The sequence below is a fragment of the Mastigoproctus giganteus genome, chromosome 11 (genome assembly GCF_048544385.1).
Source record: "Mastigoproctus giganteus isolate SK-2022 chromosome 11, ASM4854438v1, whole genome shotgun sequence".
NCBI classification, from domain to species: domain Eukaryota; kingdom Metazoa; phylum Arthropoda; class Arachnida; order Uropygi; family Thelyphonidae; genus Mastigoproctus; species Mastigoproctus giganteus.
The window spans coordinates 178,065,447-178,082,793 of NC_143585.1; the positions used below are offsets into that span (position 1 = coordinate 178,065,447).

At 42.2% G+C, this 17,347-nt stretch overlaps 1 protein-coding gene across 1 annotated transcript in view; it reads left to right on the plus strand.

The window, feature by feature from the left end:
* LOC150078593 (uncharacterized) overlaps window positions 1–17,015 on the plus strand; it is a 50,009-nt gene extending 32,994 nt beyond the window's left edge. Inside the window, exons 3-5 of the mRNA XM_090385026.1 lie at window positions 4,162–4,286; window positions 11,682–11,808; window positions 16,482–17,015. Coding sequence (XP_090241152.1) covers window positions 4,162–4,286; window positions 11,682–11,808; window positions 16,482–16,926 — 697 coding nt within the window. The 3' untranslated portion in view covers window positions 16,927–17,015. The remainder of the gene's footprint in view (window positions 1–4,161; window positions 4,287–11,681; window positions 11,809–16,481) is intronic.
* The last annotated feature ends 332 nt before the right edge of the window (window positions 17,016–17,347 follow it).

The following is a 17,347-nucleotide window of genomic DNA, read 5'->3' on the forward strand; positions in this document are numbered from 1 at the left end:
TTAAGAGTGATCGGCAGGAATTAAAAACGTTTTAATCTTGAGATATTTATAAAATTCGTGGATAATAATATAACGATGTTTTCATTTTATTAATGATATTGAAGTATTGGTTTGTGATGACTAAAGTAGGAAATACAAATTGTACATTGAACACACTAAATACCCCATCTATAGTTGTTTCATTACAGGTAGTATTTGTCGGAAGATCTGATGACATGTCCAAGTTGAAGAACGTTTTCAAAACCTCTTTTCCAGCCTCACAGGTTAATTGTGAAGAAACAAATTATATTTATTATGAAAAAACCAGGTCACTTGAAACCAGATGTGTTTTCGAAAGTGGTTTTGCATCTTAAAATATTTCTCTTTCTCAATTCCTTAGCTTTCTAACGAAACGCTATCCGTCCACATTATCCCGTCAGAAAAGTTCCTCGATCACACGTTCATATTTTCCACTATCCTGGAGAAACTACCGCAATTTTCAGAGGTTTGAAATTTTCTCCTCTAGTTTAGAGCCAAGATGAAGCGCCGTGCAAAATTTCATTAAATTTGGTCCAGCAGAAGATAAATTCAACTGGAACGAATTTTCGTAACACTTTTCGCATGACGGTTTTTCGTTACAAAATTTTTGGAATTACGCCAGTAAAAACCTTTTTTAACGTCAAAAATAATAAATTTATTTCTGGGCATAGCTGTGGTCAATCCCAGTTTGCTCACACCTCGGTTTTTGACGACATCGCGTGCAAGTTGGCTCTCGAAGACAGTTGTACACGAGAAGCACATCGCATTGATTGGCTGAGCCGACTACGATCAAAATAGTCGATAGAGAAAGGTAATCGGGAATGTCTAATGGTTTTACAAAACCTGCTCAACACGAGCAACCTACGCACGCTTCAAAGTTAGGGCAATCCCCTCCCCCCAACACACATTTTCAACGCTTGGGACGTGTCTGAATCCGTATATACTGTGCGGTACGCAACCAAAGTAACACAAAATCACGCCAGTCGCAGAAAAAAAACGGATACAAATTAGCAAAAAAGTGGAAGAGAATTCACTTACCGAAGGAAGCTGACAGTTCAAACTAATCCCGAAATCGAACAGCACAAAGAAACCTGCCACTGCACGATGGTTTCCACTCGCACACACCGAGAACTAAAACCTGCATCTCTTGCGCCCTCTTCCGAGCAAGTACACACTTTGACGTCATAGCTTTAAACTTTATTTATTATTTTCTTCTTTGCATTTTAGCCGCTAATGGTGTCGTGAGAGAGGAAGCACGGTTCCTTCAAGGGAACTCGGCTGTTCGTCTTAGAACGAGGGACGGAAGGACCGACGAAACAGAAACACTCAGTATGCAGCGATACCTCAGAGCAGGTGCGTGCATATGCGCAAAAAAAAGCTCTTTTCAATCCGCACCCAATCATGCTCGCAGTTCTCAGGGGCTTTTCTTCTTGATCAGCCGGGACACATTTAAATCATATTTCATATCCCGGCAGATGAAGGGCGTGCCGGGAATATGATCGAAATGTAAAAGGAAAGAAGATCGTTCCTCCTCAAATATTTCCAAGAGATATCTGAGGAGGGAGTGAATGGTGTGCGCTGGAATCATAGTGAATGACTCAATAAACCTTCGTGTACTCGCGTAAGGAACTCTTGCTGCTGAAGACACGACAACATGAAACCTTTGGCCCTTGGGTTAACTCGTTACAGAAGCCACTGTTCCTTACTTTTCTTTAATGGCCAGCCAGATCCCTAGGCTCAGTTCAAATTCCGAGGGTGCTAAACGCAGGTACCCTCCAGCAATCACACTAAGCCTGCGTCAGCTTTCATAAATTATCTCGTGCCGCAAGAACCTTCGGCACTAATTAACGATCTCAGAAGTCGATGTCACGTTACCCAAGAGAATCTCAAGCCTCATTAGGACCCGAACCCGTGGACTGTCGATGCGTCATTTTAACCGCTTATAAATCCATTTCCCTAACTGCGATTTCAGTGTGAAAATTCCCCCCTCTTTCTTTGTGTGTTCATTTACAGCTTTTGTGAAACTCCCAAACACGAAAGGTATTAGAACCTATAGCGCTTGGTACTGTGCGTGGGTTTGAAGGTTGAGAGGACGAAGGGAGATACTTGACGTTACACTTGAATTTCTGAAGATTGTAATTTTCACGAAATACGAGTGAAAAGCAGTTGTTCCAGAAAACGGAAGTTGAAGGAATAAACGAGAAAGAGTGTATTGTTATGGTTGTACAGCGTGTGTGCTGTTGTTTTTGTTTATTGCGCACTTTGCTACCAGGCCTACTTTCTGGCAGCTGTCTCAATGAAGAATCATCGTCTATTTATTATTTGGATTTATGATCAGTATGTGTGTTCATTCAAGGAGAAACACCACGTAGACGTTGTCTCTAGTCCGTTAATTGAACCCAGTTGAAAGGTCCCTTTCTTAAGGAACTTTTAACGTTTCAGGTTCATCAATTTTTCCTCCGAATTTGTCCAGAGATGAGTAAAAAATAAAAAATAAATTTTCTGTTTATACTCCGGCGACAACCAAGTCAGTAGAGTTCACAATAAATCGTCAATACAAATATTTATCGTATTTAGTAGTCACGGGTTTGAACCCCGGTCCACTCAAGGAACGCGTGCTATGCACTCTCGCTCCTGACCACTGGGCTACGTCAGGCCAAACATAAGCAAATACACTCACGAGCCAAAACATTATGAACACCAACCTAATAGTGTTGGACCGCCTTTTGCCATGACCCGGCGTCTCCATGAGACCGCGGGGAATGTTCTCAAGTATGAGTGGACAGCAGACAAAAGAATGTCTCGAACTTCGGCAACGGAGCGAAGTCCTGGCGTTCACTGGCGACTGCTACGTACCACCGCATCCCACAAATGTTCGATAGGACTGATGTCAGGAGAATTTGGCGGCCAGGAGAGTACACGGACATAGTCCTCGAATCATTCGCGCACAATGCGGGCCTTGATACAAGAGGTGTTGTCTTGTTGAAGGAGTCCAGTGCCATCTGGAATATCGATAAATTAGTAATGTGACGGTCACCATTTACGATAAAAACTTGGTCCGAAACAATGCCGAGGTAGGATCTAGCAGTGAGGGTTTGCTCAATGGGGACTCATTGATATCAGTGAAAACATCTCCCAAACCGTAATATCACCGTCACCGGCCTGTTTTCGTCCGACCTTTTAGTCTGGCAGCAGCTGTTGCTCGCTCTCTATTGCTCGCGTCCCCATCTATTGGCACGATGGAGATGTATTCTTGATTCATATGACCAGGCGACTTTTTCAGTCGTCCAATTCCCAGAAAAAGGTGCTCCCATGCCTACTGCGAGCGGAGGTGATAATGGTTGGTCAGCATGAGCATATGAACAATCCGCCTGCTCAGTAAGCCTATCCGGGGGGAGCATTTCTCTGTTCTCTCTGTTTCGGCCTGGTTGCAGTCCGCCGTTAATTGAGGGATTGCGAACCGTCTGTTCTTCTGTACGGCTCAGCATCTGCCAACTGCCAACCAGTAGTGGTCTTCCCGTTCTCGCACATCTGGTGGTTGTATGTCATTCTTCGGATCACTCTCGCCATCAGCCGAAAATCCCTCGTCTGTTGCTGAGATACTGACCCCTTCCAAGCGCGGTAAATCACTCTCGGTTCAAACTCCGTTAGGTCCTTTCCTTTCCCCATTGCGCGTGATTCGTACTGATGAACTGACAGGCACTACTCGTGCCACCACTAAGTATGTTGCGCAAATCAGTGACATTCCTCCTAAGTCCTGTGGCATGCATCCACTGATGGAAAGAGGAATGATCACATTGTTTCCGCTCCTGAGTGTATAGAATTTATGAGTACATATTATTTATTGCATTTTAGCAACTGTACAGCATTTTAGGTGTTTGTTGAATATGTTAGTGAGTGTCATTGCAAGCATATCAGCTGCCTTAAGAACATTTACAATGAATTACAATTTTCTGCTGGTGGCTGTAGAATATTTGATAAATTACCAACTCATATCTGAAAATATTTGCTTTGACTAAACAGAATTAAAGTATTTTTTACTTTAAGAATGCTTTACTTTTTAGTCTACTTTTTAATGTGATTTTAGTTTTAAAACCGATTGCTGTATTTTAATGTTGGCGAATTTGTGTTCCTTCCCTCCAGGATAATCCCAAACTCTCTGAAATGCATTGAAGACTGCGTTTTCAGTGGTCCGGTCAGTAGCGACTTGATGACTTTGAAATCTCTGATGGACACCATCCGCAAAATGTGCATCTTACCTAAAGGCAGTAAGTACTGAAAAAGTTAAGGAAACGTTGTTGCTTTTTTTTCTTTCATCGATATTTATTTATTTATTAAATCTGTTTATTGTTCTGCTCAAGAGCCACTCCCTGGACAGCAGTAAGCTGGGGGGGGGGGTGATATTTACATTCAGAGGTTAAGGCAGGGACATGTGTCCGGCGGTTACATGGAGCATATGTATGCTTAACCCGAATGGTACACAACCTACAGTGTTTATTATTTTACATACTTGAAAGTTGTGTAAGCTTCAGCAGGGGTCTGGCGGCTAAATGGCCAGAAGGACAACGGTACACGACATCACACACCTCAAGATCCACATACTTTTAAATCTCTGGCCTTTACAGTGAACTGTATCACACCACAATGTAAACTACGCGGAGATGGGGGAAACCCCTGGTTCCGTTCGACCCTAAACACACTTTACACCTTACACTTAACTTTACCGAAGTGTCCCGAATTAAAGGATATTATTTTACCAAAAGTGCTGTAAGTTACAAAAACATGAGAAATGTGTACAAAAATATAAAGGATAGAAGCAGTCCATCTGCAGTTGTTGCCCGTGGTATCTCTTCAGTCTTGACTGTCCTAGTGCTCACAGCCAGGCGTCTTTTGAGTAATCGATTCTAAGAGAGAGGACCAGTGACGGCTTCACTTTATTTTATTTTTCATTCATCTTGTCATGGGATGCATTATCGTGACAATTTTTCTTCTGGTGGCCTCTCATAGGTTCAAGTTTGTGTATGTGTCCATTAGCTTCTGACGTCTGTATGTATGTTGCTCGCAGAATTTATCCAGGTCGCTGGATAGACTGTTGATCAAATCTACCGTGTTTCCTGGGAACATGCGTCTCAATCGTTTCAGGTTGTTCAAACCGATTGTGAGTGGGAGCCTTGGGTCCATTTGATTTCTTCCGGTAATGCGGGAAGTTTTTATTAGATCAGTGATGTCAGGAGCGCCGAGTCATCTTGTGATTAGTCTGGCAAGTGTAAGAAGGTTTGCTGCCACAATCTGTTGTTTCCATGGGGTGACTTCGAGATTTATGTAGAGTTGGGCCCTAGAAATGGTGTATTGGTTGTCAGTCCGCCAGTTGAGCTATTTCAGGAGCCAGTATTCCAGGCTGAGGAACCTGTTGAAGTGTGTTGTGGGAGCAGAGGACCAAATAGTTGCTGCATAGAGAGGTATGGGATAGACACATCGGACAACGTATTTCTTTATCAGTTCGGCGTCATGAATTCCCGTTAGTTTTTATTTTATTTTTTATTTTTATTTTATTAATAGCAAGATACACAACAGGTAACCATTAATAGTGTATCTGAGATCAGATCAATAAACATAATAACAATAATATGAAATCCTACAGGACGATAAACATTGATATAGATTCAAAAAATAAAAGCATATGCACAAAAGAGGATTGTATTAAGTTAAGTTACCGGTAAAACAACTAATAATTAATCCGTTAGAGAATAGAAAAATAATATAACAAATAAAAAGCTACAATAATTAGATGTGAGCTAGTCACTTTGCAGTTTAAGTGAAGAGGCAAACTTGTGGATGGAGTTCATCAGTGATTGGGAGTTGTCAAAGAAGTCAATGAGAGAGTCATTTGCTGATTCTGTTCAGTGGACTGAACTTCATAAAGTCCGTGGAGCAGAGTCAAGGCGAAACGGTGTAAGGTTCCTGACTTGTCTACAGGGAGCATTGAAGTTTATTTTACTCAGGATATCAGATGCTTCATAAATTCCAGTGATTACTTTGGCTAGAAGGGCGATGTCAGCAGTAACTCTTCTAGTGCACAGAGGCCTCAGATGAAAGTAATCACACAGCGATTCATAATACACTGAGTGATAGAATAGAGGATTGCGGTACGTAAGGTAACGGACAAAGTTTTTTTTGGACTGCTTCAATTTTGTTAGTTAAAGTCTTTGTGTGAGGATTCCAGATGGGTGAACTGAATTCAAGGATTGGCAGAACAATAGTTTTATAAAGGATAACCGCATATCTGTAGTTTTTGAACTTGTATGTGTTCCGTTTGATGAATCCCAGTGACTTGAATGCTTTGCTGGTGATTTTAAGGTTACTGGCGGATCGCCCACATAGCGGAGTAGAAGAAGAAAATCTTTATTGTACAGTAAAGATACAATAATGTGCCCGCCACAGCCAGGAGGCCAGGGGCTTGACAATGATATAGAAATATAAAAATATGTACAGTATAAAAATTTGTGCAGTATAAAATATTACATAACAATTAAAAACGTAGCATTAGCCATTCAATAGATATGAGTATGTACATAGTTGTGAGGCAGACAGTACACCAAGGTATGTACACGTTCATATGTACAAAGCACATATTTAAGCATATTCACACAAGTCAGAAAATTTCACAGTGCCACATTATTGTTCGGTATTGCATTTTCTTGTGAAGACAGTTCGTCGATCTGCCTGCGACGTGCGGTTCTGCGCCTCATAGGAGATAGCAAGTGGAGATATCAGTAACAGTCGACATCAGGGGCCAAACAAAAGGGGAACAAGTTCGGCCAACGAGCGCCTGTAATTGCGATCAGAAGCGAATTTCTGCAGGTCAACTCCGATCATTAGCAGGGCTTGTATTGTAGGAAGTACTTGTCCAGGTAGGAATCTGTCACTGATCTTCAGCCTGTTCCGTTGTAGCTGAAGTAGAGGGGTGGCTCGTAAGGAAGGAAGTGGAACATGCCACTGGTATATATCCCAGAAGTCAGGGGAGTTGATTTTGCCAACCAGCATTTTGACTGTGGTCACAGTTCTCCTCATGCTGATTATTTGAGGCAGCCGTGGGATTTGGAGTTGGTCGGCCATGCTGGTGGTCCTCTGCTGAGGGGGGAGTCGATGTTTGTGGGTTGCCCACTTCAATATCCAGTATTCACTGGCGAAGATGGGCTTCACGAGAGAAGGTACTGCGGATGCCCATATTTCAGAGGCATACAGAAAGGTAGGATACACAATGGTTTCCAGATATCTGATTGTGGTTCTTGCGTCTGTGTTATGAAGAAGATGTTGACGGGCAATCCAGCGCATTCGGTTGATCTTGCGTAGAACACATTCGATGTGACATTTGAACCCAAGGTTTGAGTCGAACGTTACACCGAGATCTTTGTGTTTAGTAACACTTGGAATAACTGCACCCTGCAGTGAGGGTTGTATGGATGTGGGACACTTCTTCAGAGAAAAAACCATAATAACGGATTTTTGGGTGTTCAGTTTGAGACCGAAATGGTTGAGATGGCTAGAGAAAGCTGTGATCTTATTACAGATTTCCGATGTGATCACTCCCCTGTCGGCTGATGGTGGTATTTCCGTTAGGAACTTTATATCGTCGGCGTAGGTAATGACATCATCTCTGTTACACACAAACGGAATAAGGAGGGCTGTAAAAAGTAACCCCGATAAAACGCCACCTTGCGGCACACATGCATTGATGGATCGGGTATAGGAGAGGTTGCGATGAGTGAGGTACACTGTTCTATTCCAGAGGAGCGAGTGCAGACAAGCGAAAACGTCACTTTAATCCGAAAGAAATTGGTTAGGAGATTCAGAAGGGCTGAGATGTTGATGCTATCAAAAGCAGCTTCGATATCTGCATAAACAACCGCCATTTCTGATCTGGCCTCAAATGCATTTAGAATTTCCGTTTGGACTGCCAGAAGGTTGGAGATAGTTGATCTATTAGGGAGAACATAATGGAGTTGCTTTGATGGTTGTGGAAGAAGATGGCGTGTTATATGCGGAAGAAGGACTTTTTCCAGTAGCTTTAGGAGCGTGAATGCAGTGGATATCGGTCTATAGTGCTTCGGCTGGCTTGGTAGTGGGGCGAGAGTGTATTTCCTCCAGGATGCAGGAAACACTCTATGGGAGAGGATGGAGTTGAACAAGTAGAGCAGAGGATCAAGGATATATGGACTGAGGCACTTTACGATGAAATGTGGGACATTATCGATGCCAGCGGTGCATGACGGACGCAGCGAGTTGATGGCTTGACGAAGCTGCTGTCGATCGATTTGAATAGAAAACAGCTCATCATCTGGACTTGAAATGGGGTCTGGTTGGTAATCATATGGTTGTGTGATGTTGTCTTGGAATCTGGCTACATAGTTGATCCATTCAACTGGATTGAAATTGGAATCTGGTTCAGAGTTATGGGTATATGGCACTTTGCCTTTGGATAAGGTCTTGTCAGTGTATTCTTTAATGGCTTGCGATTTCAGTCTATTAAACAGTGCTCTAGCTTTGGAGTACTGAGTTCGGTCATATGCTGTACCAGACTGTTTCCATTGTTTATGGAGGGACTGTTTGCACTTGAAACTGTGATTTAGCTCCGAAGACCACCAAGCATTAGTTCTGGCGGAGATACTGACCTGTTTAGCTGCTGAGAACATAGTAACAGTGTGCAACCATCTAGTTAATATGTCTAGAGCCAGTTCCGGATCTCCTGATTCGAGAACTTCCCAGGGAATTAATCTTGTTGCATAAAGGCATCTGTTCGGTTGTAGGAAGGTGGGAGAGATGATGATCTTCCTTTTGACGTAGTGGGAGACATTAAAGTTGGGCGTTGGGAGCTGCAATAGGACTACGATGGGTTCATGATCGGATTCAAAGTGAGTTTCGGGTTTAATGTCGACGCTACAGGACCCAGACGATAATATGAGATCCAGGCGATGAAGACCTCTAGTTGGGCCTTCGTTTATGATCCTGAGGCCACTAGGTGCAATCTTAGCCATAAGTGACTCATGAAGATGTTGGAGATTTGGTGGTAAGTTAAAATCCCCACAGATGAGGTGGATAGCAGATGTGTGAAGCGTATTTATTAGCCAGGATGCAATATCATTGATTGTCTGAGCATCGGGGGTTGGGGGTGTATATATTGCACCGAGATCTAATAAGCAAGAGTTGATCTTGACCGTTACTATCAATGCTTCGAATAGATTGGATTTGCTGGAGACTACATTTATTATTTATATTTTTTTTTGTGTTCAGGAGGTGAGCTTGAAATGAGCTTGCCTGCAATAAAGATATTAATAAATGGCAGCCCCTCATCCCATACTAATCAGAGATCCTTGTGTGTTTTAACTTTCTGAATGGGTGATCCATTGATGGTAAGATTGATATCATTGCGTGACTTCTTCTAGGTGAAAGACATTTGGGTTGTCTTTGCTTGATTAATCTGTAACTCGATGGAAGCGATATTGTTGGAGGTTATAAATGGTTTTACTTGCCTGCAAGGTAGTGCTAAGAACCTGAGTTTGATTAGATGTGATACAAAGTTTTAGGTCGTCAGCGTATGATTGGAAGTCAGTTTGAGATACCAGGAAGAGGCTTCAGCGCTACGGCAAATAGGGTTAATGAGAGGACTTCCCCTTGTGGGACACCCCTATTAGTAATGCAAGTTGTCCGAAAGTTGCAATGTGAGATGATGAAATGTCTATGGATTGATTTAATCCAGGATTGATTTAATGATGCTGAGAGTTCTTCCAGTGATGTTGAAGTAATGCTGGAGAATGGTGATTAGAGCCGTTATGACAAAATAGACATAGGCCGCTTTTATGTCAAAGAAAATAACATCAACGTGTGTGGGGTTGTTGAGGGCTTTCTGGATTGTCGCATTTCATAACAGCGGTGTTGCAGAATAGAATGGCAATGTTGCGGTGCAGGGAGGGTAATTTCGATCGTTTATTTTGGGTTATCCATTAATCGCGCAACCCATTTGCCAACGGTCCTTATCCAGGTGACTTTGGCTACGAAGCACTCATTGAATATGGATGGGGAGCGACATTTTTAGACTGGTGGCCGAAGACATCTTCAATGTGATGAACTCAAACACAAACAAGCATGGGGGATTGCGGAGAATACATTGAAATACCCTCCAGTAACATTATTATCAATTTAATGACAACTACGCCTTTTTATTTATTCATCCGAAGTAACCTATAAAATGCGCTATCACTCTCGCACTCTTTGTTTTGGATTCTTTTTCTTATTATTATTAGTGGTTTTTTTTTCGGATTCGCCACTATTTTCGTCTTGTGGCGAGGAAGCGCCAGCGCCGGCCGTTTGTGGGTAGTGTTGGAATATGTGAAGGTGTGATGTGTTTTTTTTTTTTGAGTGGCCGGCGTCAGGCGATTTAGCATCTGGGGGGACAATAAACACGAGTTTGATTGCCCCTTGTTCACATCTTTAGCTGCGCAGAGGCAGGCCAGATTCATATTTTAGCTCCTTCTGGGCGACCCCAGAACTGATGGTCTTGGGAAGCCCGTGGAAATATAGGAAAGGAGAGTGGATGTATAGCAGGCAGAAGATGGGGAAGGAGGCACTGGGAGGAATATAGTGATAGAAAGATGGAGATGATAGTTGGAGGCATCCACATAGAAATAGGAAGGAGGAGTTGTTAGTTAAAGTGATAGAGTAAAGCACTAGACAGTATGTTCAGGAATCCCACCCCTTAGTAGGGGGTCAGCAGTGCAGACTGCACCCCAGGTGGGGAGTCAGTAGCTGAAATCCTACCCCTCTGTAGGGGTCAGCTGGCAGCGAAGATCCCACCCCCAGGCAGAGGTCAGCAGTGAAGATCCCACCCCCAAGCAGGGTCAGCAGGCAGCAAAGATTTGAATTCTTATAACATTTCTTCTCATCTCTCCATATGCACTTATATTTAGGAGCAGAAAGGAAAAGAAAGGGTTATTTTATTTGCAGAGACGGAAATCGCTGACGATTTCCATCTCTGCAAATAAAATAAACGAAACCTCTGCTACGCCAGAGTTGGTTTCGAGAGAAACCAACTGGCATAGCAGTGTCAATTATTATTTTTTTTATTTTAATAAATGACATATTAACCTGTTCGGGGATGTTGCTTGTTGCAGTGTACTGCAATATTAAGGCGACATGATTAAGGTAAAGCGCGTCTTTGCCGTGAGCACTAAGACATTATCCCAGCGTTTAAATCATGCCAGGAAAACAAGGAAATGGGCTTCTACTTGTAATCAGGCATTGGAAATAGCGTTAGCTGCTTATAATTTCTGTACTGAAATGCTTGTAATAGTCAACTTAGCGTTTTAGTGCCACCAGTGTGTTTAAAAAAGTTAATATTTGTTAAAAACGACATTTTAAAGTGGGCCTGCTCGAATAACCTTCTCCTAATGGGAATCGCAAGGCTTCCTTCTAATGAATAAAAGTGTGACAGACAATTTGGGCCGATTGCGTGGAGGAAACATCGACTATTCCTGAACCGCTGAAAAAATAGTACTTTTGCACATCTTAGTTGAAATTTGGGACATGCTCAGTTGTAATTTAGTAAAGAGAAGCAAGTAGTAATTCATATACTATACCAAGCTTTCTTTTCTTTCCCTCACCTTTAGGAAAATATTTGGAAAGCATCCAGTGTCTGATTAACAACAGGAAACAGCTGAAGTCTTGCATATTCTCACAGGACACGTTCGAATTTCATGGTATATTTGGGGACGGTGGGAAATACACTTTGTGCTGGTGAGTATCCTAAACATATTTTCCTCATAAATTGCGAATTTATTATTCCTTACACTGTTGTTGCCTCGGTCATTTTGGTCCAGAAGAAATGTGCGTTTAATTGCAATGCACGGTCTGTAAAGATTCTTCTGATATTTTCGGTATTTAATTAAGTCTAATTAACAGCTATGGATTTGTCTAATTTGCAGCAATGGATAGGCTAATAATCTTCACATTCATAATAACTTTGTCAATGCGAATATAATTTAAAATAACAATAATAATTATTATCTCTTTCTTCTCCTTATCGGTTTTTTTCATCCTCTGGGCGGTACTGGTAGCGGATGCGTGGGGGGTAGTTTTTATGTCCGGCTACTAGTATTGGTCGAGGAACTGTCCTACAATCCTACATGTGTTCAGGATCGCGGCTTTCTGGGGTTCCACATAAGTGTTCTCTGAGAAGACTTCCCAGAGAACACTTACGTTCTTCTTACGTTCTTACGGAGGCTCTTTGACGTCAGGCCAGTGGTTGGTTGGTTGATTTTGATTTTATTGGCGCAAAAACGACTACGATTATACTGCGCCAACAGGCCAGTGGGATACGATGATCGTGATGGTTATTACTTGTTCCATATGCCACATATCTTTCCTCCCTTCTGTATAGTATATTCGTACTTGCTGTTATTCAGCATAGTGGACAGTGGGTTGAGTGCTAGGCAGAACCATAGTGGGCTGAAGATATCTCCCTGGAAGGTTCCTCTTACGATGGGTATCGTTCTCCTTGTGATGTTCTCGATCTTGATGGTTTTACTCCATTTTGCCGTGGTTGCTTCTAGGAACCCTATCAGTGTCGGATTGACTTTGTAAATCTTCAATGTCTCTACCAGCCCAATATGGGGCACGGAGTCGATGGCCTTGTATTTGTTGTGGTGCTTTTATTGGCTTCTCATAACGGCAGCGTCAGTGTTCAATTGCTCCTTGCATCCTTTGCTCATCTACTTACATCTCTTTGCTTCCCGGCCATGATGTTCTGACTCTCTAAGTGATCTGATATCTTTTACTGGTCAGAATCTGCTATATTGTTGGGAGACAGCTCTGTGGTCTCTACTTTGCTGGGTTTATGGTGGTTCTCCATGTTTCCTGAGTCAGAGACTCTGGTATTGTTTTATTTTATTATTATTTTTATTATTATTTTTTTTTTTTGGGTAGTTGTTGGCGCATCGGCTTCTGCGGCCATAATGCACCTCCTAAGGTTTTTGCAGTACTTTGATCCAAGCCCGAGGAGGGATTCGAACTCGTGACCTTTGGGTTGCCAGGCAGGCAGTTTACCCACCCGGCTAGCCCGGTCGGCTCTGGTATTGTGCCAGATGCATTGTTATCTGGGTGAACTGCTTCGCTATTAGCATTAGTAGAGGCATATGATAGAAGAAAGCACGCTTATATAGCATCAGCCAAAAAAAAAAAAAAAAAAACACCTTCGATTTTAACCATCCATTCGCTCCAAAAGATTGTCTGGTTCTGCCTTCAATTTATTTAAGCTATCAACTTCTACAACGACAGATAGAAGTTTTTTCCAGCAATCAACCACCCACAGACTAAAGGCAAATTTTTGCACATCTATTCTACAACTGTCTTTCCTCAATTTGAATTTATGCTTCCTCAGGTGCGCAATCTGAGCAAGAGGAAGAATCCACCAGCATTGAGCTTGCTGAAGCCAGTCAAGTCCTAATACACCTAAATTAGATCACTTTGCAGGTGCCTAGTCTCCAGAAGCTACAAAATGCAAAACTTAAGCCTTTCTTGATAAGAGCACTCCTTTGTTCCCTTCTCTATTTTGTTTGTTTGTTTGTTTGTTATTTGGTTTTTAGGAGCATTAGCAACTAAGGCCATATTGCTCCGGGGATATGCGGTGGTCATTCCCTGACCTTTCCGCATCCTCCGCATTTGGTGGTCACGGGCTCGAACCCCAGTCTAATCAAGAAGCGTGTGCTACGCACTGCCGCTCCTGCCCACCTGGCTACGGAGGCGCCTTCCCTTCTCTACACTCGTTATAGCAACTCTACATCCTAAAATGAGGCCACCAGACCTGTACAGTACTCTAGGTGTAATCTGACCATTGCCTTGTACAACGGGAAAATCACCTCCCTGTCCCACCTGGCCTGGCAGCCGTTTGCACTGTTAGCAAACTTCATATTTGACTGCACAATTACCCCCCAGGTCTTTTTCGCTTTCTACTTCCCTGAATGTAGTACCCGACAGTTGGTACGTTTCTCTTCGGTTCATGCTACCCATATGCAGTACTTTGCATTTGTCAAAGTTAAACTTCAGTTTCCGCTTCTCAGACCATTTGCCCAACTTGTCTAGATCCAGTTGGAGTAGCATACTGTCTTTACTGTCGCTAACAACCGTGCCAATCTTTGTATCATCTGCAAACTTGGACATTAATCCTGATATACATTCATCAATATCATTGATGAATACACAAAACAATTTGCAGAACTTAAGCCTTTCTTGGAAAGAGCATCCCCTTGTTCTTCTGACCAATCTTGTTGGCCTCCTCCCTAATCATCTCCTTATCCCTGCTACCCAAATTCCTATATATCATTAACAAAATTCCATGACCTGCTCTGTCAGCCAGTCTGCACTGCTCATAGAACTTCATATCTGATTGCACAATTACCCCCAGTTCCTTTTGATTCGCCACTGCCATGAGTGAAACACCATACAGTTGGTACATTTCTCTGAGGTTACTGTTACCCATATACAGTACTTTGCATTTGTTAATGTTAAACTTCAGTTGCCACTTCTCAGCCCCTCTGCCTAACTTTTCTAGACCCTGTTACAGTAGCATACTGTCATTAACAACCCTGCCAACCTTTTTTATAATCTGCAAACTTAAGCCTAATACACCTTCATCAATATCATTTATAAACATACAGAACAACAATTGATCCAACACGAAACCGTGGGGAACTCCACTAATAGCATTTGTCCACGAAGAGCAGTGTCCATTGATTACCACTCTGTGTCGTCTCCCACTCAACCATCCTTTTATCCATTGTAGCAACTTACCCTTAATACCATTCTGCTCCAATTTGTACAATAGTCTTCCATGTGCAACAGTATCAAAAGCCTTTCTAAGATCCAAGTATATAATATCAAAGTTATTCCCTGCATCCAGTTCTTTTGTGACTGCATCATAGTATCCAATCAAATTGGTTAGACAAGACTTTCCCTTAACAAATCCATGCTCTGTCTTAATTATTACTGCAGTCTTGCCTAGATGATCCTGCAGTGCTTCTTTAACCAATGACTCCATTATTTTCCCCAGAACAGAAGTTAAATTAACTGGTCTGTAATTGTGTCACCATTTGATTCTCCTTTGTGAATTAGGGTTTGCACATCTCCAGTCCGCGGGGACTTCTCCGGAGTCCAACGATGGTATAATAATTATGGCTAAGGGTTTGCTTATTTCCTTTGCGCTTCCTTTAATATAACTGGATGGATTCCGTCCACCCCAGTTGCCTTTCTTATGTTTAACTTCAACAATTTCTCTTTCACTTTGCTTTCCGTTTTTTCAAAATCATTTAGCTCGTCAAAAGATATTTTTGGCTAAAGCCTCAGAGTATGAAGGAGTTTACTTACGCATGGGTAATGCACACACACACACATCATTTCTACTACCAAGGTAGTTTAATTGTATCTCATGTGTGAATACCTGCACAAGTTGCCATGGTATTGCACTACCTCGAATAAGCAACACTTCACCTATGGAGGTAGATCTATTTAGCTTTGACATCCATTGGTGGATGATAGTTATGGGAGCGACACCAGATGGCCTCACTCTCTGTGTCAGTCGTCACTTCGACCTTGGGAGAAGTAAGTCAATCGAAGCGACCTTCGTGATTTTTCCCCCCTCAGTTGGATTCGAACCCGGGTCCATGATATTGGAGGTCTGGCGTCATATTCACTGGGCTAATCGCGCCCTTTATTCTTGGTTGGCAAAAGACATGAGAACCTTCGAGTTGTTCTCGATTATCCGAAATCTGGATCACTCGAACAGCAGTGATCGAGTTTCAACTTTCATTAAGTGAAAGTCCTTTTTGTTCCAATTTCGATGGAACAACTAATTTTGTCCCAAATGGCAGATTGAAATTGGAAGGAAAGGATTTTAAGTTGAACGTAATTGAAAAGTTTATCTTTAGAAAAGTAGTCGTGCACTGAGATGCTCCCAAAGAATGTGAGGGTCGAATGAAGACGAGGAAAGGAGCTGCGAGTTAGTTTCGACAGGTTCGTTAAAGTTCATTTCAAGAGTGAAGAATTCGCCGAAACGGGTTCATTTTACAGCAATAAAAGGAAGCCCGAGAACGAGAGGCGAAATGGTTGCTCAGAAAACTGCTCTAAGGATTCTTTTTCACTCTGAAAAGAACCTTTGCAACCACTCATGGAAATGTTTTGTACTTTTCGTGGACCTGAATTAATTTCCACTGAGCAAATCTATCATAATAAACGGTAGAAATAATTCTTCGCATGTTTTTTTGGATGGCGCAGGGAGTTGGGTTAATAAACCAGGATCGATTTCCCCAAGTTACCACGCAACACATTTCGAAAGCAAACTCATCTCTTATTAATAAATAAAAATTATATTCATTAATAATCGAATTGTAACACGATTGTATTTTTCTTTTAAACAGCTCGACTGTAAAAAAAGTCAACTGCCTTATGAGCACCTTCGAGTCCAACTGCAAGAACGAAGGCGTCAAACCCATAGAGAAGCTCTTCATGAAGGTCCTCACTCCAGTTATGAACACGAAATGCGCCGAATACCTTCCCAAGTGCCGAAATCATTTCGTAAGCCAGAATTCCAGCGGTGCAGTGAAGAAGACCACCCTCTCCACTCCGAGTTTTCTCAAAGAACGAAGTGGAAAAGCTTTCGTCGTTAGCACAGAAGCAGCGTTCACCGAACAGCAGTTGGACGAAACCAAAACTTTCAAAACTGCTAATTTGGAACGAAAGCCGAACGCCGAAAGGATTACCTCGACCAATGACGGCAATGACGCGTCCAGCATGACCTCCTCGCGAGTCGGCATAGCGTTGTGCCTCGCAACCACGTTTGCCATCTTTAGCGTCGCCTTATAAATCGAGTATTAGCCTCATAATGGACAGTGGGAGCTTCGCACCTTTTACAGTATGGCTACACCTTCTTAAAAATAACCAAAGACATTTTACCGGGCGTCTTCTTATTAATTAAAGAAATGCGCTGTTGCATCCAGCGAAGGAATATTAATTTATTTGTAAAAGTTATGTTGGAGCCACCCACATTTCTTCGATGACACGAATGCAAATAAATAATCTGTGACGCAATAACGAGTGGAAGAGAACTCTTCATTGTGCAGTAGTTTTACGAAATGCGAGCAGAAAACATTTCACAATTTTCCAACATACGGAAAACATGTATTTTTAAATGTTTCTCTTTTTTCTTTGTAAGATGTGAAAAACGTGCTGATTTAATCAGGAAATTTTTGGAACTGCAGTAGCGACATAAACGAAGAATGTTTTC